At 39.7% G+C, this 8,160-nt stretch overlaps 1 protein-coding gene across 1 annotated transcript; it reads right to left on the reverse strand.

The window, feature by feature from the left end:
* Nucleotides 1–810: 810 nt before the first annotated feature.
* Nucleotides 811–7,474, reverse strand: CXCL13 (chemokine (C-X-C motif) ligand 13). Its single transcript, XM_005857434.2, has 4 exons — nt 7,381–7,474; nt 5,690–5,822; nt 1,681–1,761; nt 811–1,143 (listed from the first exon to the last, which is right to left on the reverse strand). The coding sequence occupies exons 1-4, from the start codon at nt 7,442–7,444 to the stop codon at nt 1,098–1,100; spliced, it is 324 nt and encodes a 107-aa protein (XP_005857496.1). The 5' UTR covers nt 7,445–7,474; the 3' UTR covers nt 811–1,097.
* Nucleotides 7,475–8,160: the final 686 nt, after the last annotated feature.

The following is an 8,160-nucleotide window of genomic DNA, read 5'->3' on the forward strand; positions in this document are numbered from 1 at the left end:
ACTTTTCCAAATGAAACATTGGAGACTTCAAGAATCAATATTATGAGGCAGTGAAAATGGGTTTTAGTAGGAGATTGGAAATTTCTGGAGGAAATTGAGTATATCAAGGGAAAGAAGCTCCAGTAATCAAGCATTGTCCCACTGTGTTAATCTCAGGAAAAACTTCACTCACACTTGGCCATGTAATTTAGATAATCTGTAAGAGGTAAGAGGCATGCAAAAAAAAATAAACATGATGAAATCCTACTGTCCGTGATGATGATTCAGAGAGTGTCTGAATTTGAGGAAATGCTCTGTTAAGAATGAATTGCTAATAATGAAGTAAAATGTTTGTTCAAGTTTATTGAATAGCATTAGACTAATAAGAAGCATGATAGAATTGGATACCAGAGACCAACAACAACATTTCGGTGCAAAAGATGGGAGTAAAAACATTTGTCAGAGCAAACATATAAAAGAATACATCTAAATATCACCCTATAAATGCCTTTCCAGAATATGCTATGAATTTAGGTCTTGGGGATCTTTGAATGTTACTAGTTTTTATCTGTGATGGTAACTCCTATAAGGGAACTCATTAAAAGTAGGAAAAAGACCCCATTCCTCTTACTAGTGAACTTTTGAATGGAAGCTGTCTACTGTGCGGACCCCCTGTCCTTTGCCAGGCTGGTTTTGTGGGTTTCCCAGGCAGCTTTTTCAGTCTCTTATGGAAGCCTGCTTTTCCTTGGGCACAAAATGATTGAAAAGCACTCCCTCACTTCAAGCCAGATGTTCAGGTCTGAGGTTTAAATTTCAATTCCTTTATTTTTCTAGGAAAATTTAGCATTCAGCAATAGGGATATTAGTAAAAGACACTTAAATAGAACTTTCCTCCCTGATGAGTAAGAATGCAAACTCCATGTATGTCGGCTTCTTTATTCAAAAAGTTTAAGTTTGCCATTTCAGCCTCCAAAGGGTGATTTTTACATGTATTTTCATGCTTGCTTGTATGGGGAAGCTCTTTAAAATAAAAATTTTAAAAAGATTCAACTGATCATAAAACTGAACCCAGAGCAGGAATGAGGAGGGATGCAGGTGTCCTTGCTGGGATATTGGCATCAGGGCTTCTTGTGTCTAGTATGCGGACCCCCTTTCTCTTGGGATCTAAAAGTTGACGAAACAAAAACATAAACAAGACAGTCATGTTTAGAGAAAGACCACAAACTGTGGCTTTCCCCTGCAGATATCAAGCAAGGAATATTGTGGATACTGGCTTCCAGTTTAGTTTACTGAACTGCTAGAATGAGTCACCCCAACTCTATCTGGTAAGTAATAATGAAGAATTGACATTTGTCTTAGGAACTTCCCATAAGTTTAAAGTGGCACCCAATGCCCAGCTGGTGTAGTTCAGTGGTTGAGCGTCCAACCCAGGTTCATGCCAGGAGGTCATGGTTTGATTCCTGGTCAGGTCACATGCCCAGGTTGTGGGCTCAATCCCCAATGGGAGGTGAACAGGAGGCAGCTGATGAATGATTCTCTCATCACTGATGTTTCTATCTCTCTCTCTCTCCCTTCCTCTTTCTGAAGTCAATGAAGAAATATTAAAAATAATTTTTAATGGCACCCATTTTGACTGTCCAGGAAAGACAAAGCCTTCAGTGCAAATTAGAATCTGAAAAACCCTTTGTATGCCTGACTTACCTCTGTAAATCTACCAACAGATTTTGTGTCCACTTGGATTTAGGATTCAAGCATAGAACCGACCTATTCTTCAACCAGACTCTGGGAGAAAATAAACGAAAATAAAAGCAAAGCAATGTTACATTTTAGTCAATCCTGCATGTAAGATTTGAATATAAAAATAATTATTCTCAGAGGAAGCAAAATTAGAGGTAGGCATTGGGAGTAGGTGATTTATAGCCTGAGGTCTGAGGAATAAGAAGAACACCACTTGCAGAAGCATATGTTTGAGCTGGTGAAACTGACTACAAAGCTGACAGAATTTCACAAGTCAGAGGTTAATGTTTTGTTGACAACTTTTGTGTGAGTTGGAGATACACCAAATAGCTGACTCCAAGGTTGGCTCACTCTTAAAGCTGTATCACAGTATCTTTTAAATGTTTTTGGCTATTGCGCTTGGGAGAACAAAATAGACTATAAAGCACACTCTCTTGAGGACCTTTTATTTGAAAAAAAAAAATTTAATGAAGTTGATGTGGGAGAGGTTACAGAGCTGATTGCTCTGAGCGACATCTGCATTTTTGGGTTGAGCTACCAGGTAGTGAGGCTCTCACCACTCTAAGAAATTAAGTGATAACAAAAACAGCAACAATAACTAATAGCTGATCTTGAGCAAGCACTGACAATGTGCTAGGCATTATGCTCAGCAGGTAACGTAAAGTATCTCAATTAACCTAACGAAAGTCCTGTGCTGGAGGAACTATTATTTCCTGGCCTTCAGATGAAGAACTTGAGTCTTAGTGAGTATATGATGTAGCTTTCCCAAGATTGCACAATAAACACATGATAGAGCAGGATTCGAATGACGGTTATCTGACTCCAGAATCCACACTTGTCGCCACAGCCTTATACGGGAATAATCAGAATGGTAACCAAGTGGCAGACACACGGTTGCATGTTGACCTGCAATAGAAGAAGTGAGGCCTTCCAGGTGATAGCCAATTGAGAAAACCTACTCTTTATGGGTGTGACCAAACAAAACACAGTTTCTTGAGGTGTCGTTTGTGTTAGCTATAAAATGACAAACAGCAAGGATCCATCTACCTGGCTTTGAATCTCCATCCTTGTTAAGTGAATCGTAAGAAGTAAGAGTTCATAGAACAACTGGATTCTTGGACAGAGCCTTCCAATTTGCTTTCTGAGTTCATTATGGAAAACCAGATTTCTGATCATCTGGACTCACAATATTTTGACCCCCTGAATGGCCTGAATTTCTCATAATAATCTGCATCTTTCGTTTCTATATCTGGTTATAGTTTAGTGATGCAGAATTTGGTGAAAAGATATGAAATTACATTTTTATCACTTCAGAACGATTGAAGTTAAAGCAGAGAAAATTACGGTGCATTACTTTCCCTGACTGTGAGGTGAGGGCCTTGACACATGGCCAAGGAAATGGAGTAGAAAGAAAGAAGTCTCGGTTTTCTACACAACCAGAGGAGCTGCTCCCAGATAGGGCCTGGCTAGACTTCATAGCTCTGAATTTGAGGACAATAATTGTGGTTTAGTTAGAGCTTTCATTGGCAAACACCTTAGTGAAAGTATAATGCTTTTTTTAATGAAAAAGTTTATACACATTTTTACATTATGGTGTGGTATTTTTTTTTTTACAAGTTGAATGTAATTAGTCAGAGGCCTAAAGCATTGATATCAAAATGGGACCAAAAAAGTGAGCTGTTTACAAACATTTCAAAAGTCTAAAAAGGAGACATATGTACTACTATCTGTAGTACTTTAAACAATAAAATTAAATTAAAAAAGAAGTCTAAAGAAGTCCAAAGAGAGAGCTTCTAATGAAAACAAAGTCATCAAAGCCCTAGAAAGATGCTGTGCCTAATAATTTAAGGTGTTGTGAGTGCTTGGTTCATTAAAGATAGATCCAGGAAGGCGAAACCAAAGTTCTAAGTGCAGTGGCCCTGAACTAAGTGCTTGGCATGCATTCACTCAGTGATATGCAAAAAGATGTAAGGCTCCATTTAAAATATTCAGTGTAGCCCTAGCCGGTTTGGCTCACTGGATAGAGTGTCGGCCTGCGGACTAAAGGGTCCCAGGTTCGATTCAGGCCAAGGGCACATGCCCGGGTTGTGGGCTCGATCCCCAGTGGGGGGCATGCAGGAGGCAGCCGATCAATGATTCTCTCTCATCATTGATGTTTCTATCTCTCTCTCCTTTTCCCTTCCTCTCTGAAATCAATAAAAATATATTTAAAAAAATAAAATAAAATGTTCAGTGTAACAATCCAAGATTTGTTGAGCCTCTACTACATACCAGGTAAGGGATAAAGCATTGGGAATAGAGGAATGAATAATATCTGATCCCTGTCTATAAAAAACTTATTTTCTGGCAGGAGTGAAAGAGGGGGTACAAACTTGATTGTCTCAACACAATAAGGGTATAATAATTGCAGTTAACATTAACTGAACATTTACTACTGTGCCAGACACTGTGGCAGGGGCTTTTCATGCAGGGTGCAGTCTCATTTGGTGTGATGTAGAAGATGCTATGGTACAAATAGCCACAGATTTCTCTGGGATTACAAAAAGGGAGGGTCACAGAAGCAAGGGGTCATACCATTTCAATAAAAGAAAATATCTATTAGACTTTTTGCAGCCACTACCATCCCCTTAGCCTAACTCTTTATTCAGAGTGGGATCAAAATTGACAGAACAAAACACTAAAGGACATCTCCTTAAAACAGACCTTTAGACAAGGACTGTTATGGAATCTTCTTTTCTTGCTCTTTGACTTGGTGGGAAACAAAGTTTCTGCTTCTGCTGGCCATTTGAATGTGATGGATTCAAGGAGTTTGGGAATGGGGAAAATGTGAGTAAGGTCCTGGCTCGGTCCCGTTAGAATGGTGTGCCCAGGGCAGTTATTTAACCTCCCTAAGACTCCATTTCTGCATCTGCAAAGGAATGACAACAATAGACACACCTTCGTAGGACTGAGGGATAAAATGAGTGAATGCATGCCAAGCACTGAGTTCGGGGCCTCTGCATGATAAACACTGAACAAATATTGCTGATTCTCATTGTTATTATTATTCTTCTCATCATTAGTTTTTGAGACTTGTTAGTGACCCTCATAGTTAATCACTTTGAGATTCTTGGGTAAGAATACTATGTGGCCTATCATTTGCAACAAATGGATGGACCTAGAGGATATTATGCTAAGTAAAATAAGTCAGACAGAGAAAGGCAAATACCATATAATTTCACTTATATGTGAAATCTAAAAAACAAAGAAAAACCCTGAACAAACAAAACAGAAACAAACTCATAAATACAGAGGACAAACTGATGATTGCCAGAAGGGAGTGGGGTTTGGGGGACTGAGTGAAAAAGTTGAAGGGATTAAGAAGTACACATCAGCAGGTACAAAATAGGCATGGGGTGTGAAATACAGCATAGGGAATCTACACTAATAAAAGAGATGCAAATTAACCATACCTTCACAACGCCCACCAGCCAATCAGGATTGAGTATGAAAATTAACTCAACAAAGATGGTGGGTTAATTTGCATGCACAGGCGCTGAGCGGCTGGGGGTGGGGCGGGAAGCTTGCGTAGTTGCCATGGCAATGATGCAGGCGTTCTGCACCACCCCAGGTGCTCCAGGCCTCTGGGCAGAGTGGGAAGGTGGAAAGGCTGCTCCGGGCCAGAGCGAAGGCGGTGACAGCACCCAGGGGAAGGAAGGCCCATTCTTGCAGGAATCTTCATGCATTGGGCCTCTAGTATAGTCAATAATATTGTAATAATTATACTTGGTATCAGATGGGTAACTAGACTTATCGGGGAGATCACTTTGTGAATTATATCAAATGTCTCACCATTATGCTGTATGCCTAAAACTAATATAATATTGAATGTCAGCTATAATTTAAAAATTAAAAAAATTAAAATACTATGTAGAAGATATGATCTTATTTTCACTGGAGAGAGGAATCTCGTATATTTTTTATTGTAACTTACATGACTTCCATGTGTGGGCAACCATCCCCAGGCACATAGGCTGCAAGCTGGGCAATCATGTTGCGCCTCTTTAGGGATGAAACCGATTTCATGCATCTACACTTAGAGGACGTGTTCAAGGTCTCCAGAACACCTGTGAACACAGAATCAGTTATTTTAATCCCTTTGGCATATAATTCATAACTAGAACTTAAATACTAATTGCTCATATAGTGCAATAGAAGACTTAAAAATGTCAACTTGGTGCTTCCACCCATGTTCCTTTAGGGTATGTATTTCTGCTTGTCTTGATTTATATTCAAACATTTCCTACCAAAATCTAAAAAATAAAATTAGTTTTGTAGAAAACACAGCACCTACTGAAGTTTGTGACAGAATTATATTGGCACTCAGGTCATGGTCCAAATAATAAAATTTGAGAGCCGCTATAATTACAACTCAGTTATAATTAATGCAGTAGCAAATCAACTGATCTTCACTCCAAACACATAGCAATAGAGCACAAAAACTCATCGCAGAATCCTTGAAGCAGTAACAAGCTCTCCCTCTTATCAGACTCAGTGCCACCACTTGTCAACCTCTGTTTGAGGAAATACCATGGAAGATATATATTTTTTTGTTTAATACATTGGTCCTCCATCTCATCTGCAAATCATTACCAAACAAAAGCCAATAATAAAAATTCAAGGCTATTTTTATCCAACAACAAGTTCTTAGTACTAGACAAGTACTATAAGTAACCCATCTCAGGTATTTGAATTCTTCCCTCTTTAATCCCAGTGCCTACCACCATGCTTGACATGGTTTGGTAAATATAAGAGACCCAGCTCTCAAGGTATTTATAATTTAGTGGAGGAAGCAAATGAGCAAAAACTAAAATACCACAAAATGTTGTATTTCACTCAAGGTCCAAATTGCATAATGGGACCAAAGGGCTTTGCCAGGAGCATTGGAGGAAAGAGATGAGGGTCTTGAATAATGGAAATAACATGTGCTGCACTTTAAGAAAATTTGTCCTCTAAACTGTAGGCAAGTGAATCATTCTGCACATGCATCCGATTCCTTCAGTGTATAAAAAGTGACCACTTCAACTAGATATGTATCTATTTACACAAAGACCGCCTTCCCATTTGTTTTCTTATTTTTATTTTCTTTCCCAAATTTATTTATTAAGACCGTCTTCCCATTTAGACATGGAAGTCTGCTTCTTTGCAGAAAGCTTGTACTTAAGTACTCCTGTTGTGTTAATAATGGCTCATGTCAGTGCTAAATGTACAGAATTACATCAGACGCTCCCTGCAGGAGACCAACCAGTTGAGTCAATAATCTTTAAATCCTATCAAGGGTTGGTCAGCCAGGGTGGCACTGACGGACAGAGCAAAGAAGAGATACATGGAAAGAATTAGTGATAGCAGAGCTGCATCTGAAAAAGGCCAGGAATAGACAACCCAAGTATAAGTCACAGGGACATTGGACATCCATATCCCTCCCTCTATGGCTAAGAATCATAATAATACAACAGCTTCCAAGAGTTGAATTCTGAAGCACCTTACTTTTAGAAATCTAGCAACAGTGCAGTTTTTTCCCTCAAGTCATATTTCCCCCCATTTTCTAATTGAAAAGTAAAAAAGGAAATGTCTGAAGACCATTTCTGTTCAAAAGACAACGACAAGGTAAGGGAGCGTTCTCACCGTGGGCTGGAGAGAGGCTGCTGACCAGCAGCAGGAGAAGCAGACATCCGGGGATGAACCTCATTCTGCCTGAAGGTGGAGTTCAGACTTCAGCTCTGAGTCTACGCTGTGGGTTCTCAGCACAGAGACTCCTATTTATTTACTCAGTGAGGGCCCTCCCACTGCCTTTGTCTCCTGTAGGTCAGCTGTATCATCATTTTTTTTTAAACACCCAAATATTGCTGAGATTGCTTTTTGTAACTTCTCTTGCAAATTTTATGAATTTGCTTCAAAGCACTATTAGTATAATGAAATGTTTCTGGAAAATGTGGATGGTGAGTGGCAAGGGTGCTGCAGGAATTTGGGGGTGGGAGAGAGGGAAAAGATCTGCTCAGAGGCTCCACAGCACTTTCTCTCTCTGGGATCACTATCAGTGATCCTGGCTGTGAGTGCTTCCCTCCGTGAAGGGCCAGCAGACTTTCTCAAAGGCATTTGAATGAGTGCTCCACGAAACTGGGGGCTCTGCCAGGCACATCATTGCATCCCCAGCACCTGCAAGAGAGTCTATTGCCTTTGGTAGGTGGCCTGTATTTGCAGATCTAATGAACATCTCTTTATATCCAGATCCCTGTGCTGACTAGGTTACTGTTTTTCTACCAGACTTTATACCTCTTATTTTACTATCTGCAACATAAGATTACTTATGTCATCTAACTGTTATGGAAATACTGGGAGGGGGGAGTATGTGTCCCTTCATTGGTGTGCTGGTATCTTGATGAAGGGACGGAGGCAATGGCTCTG

This window comes from Myotis brandtii, unplaced genomic scaffold (assembly GCF_000412655.1).
Source record: "Myotis brandtii unplaced genomic scaffold, ASM41265v1 scaffold111, whole genome shotgun sequence".
NCBI classification, from domain to species: domain Eukaryota; kingdom Metazoa; phylum Chordata; class Mammalia; order Chiroptera; family Vespertilionidae; genus Myotis; species Myotis brandtii.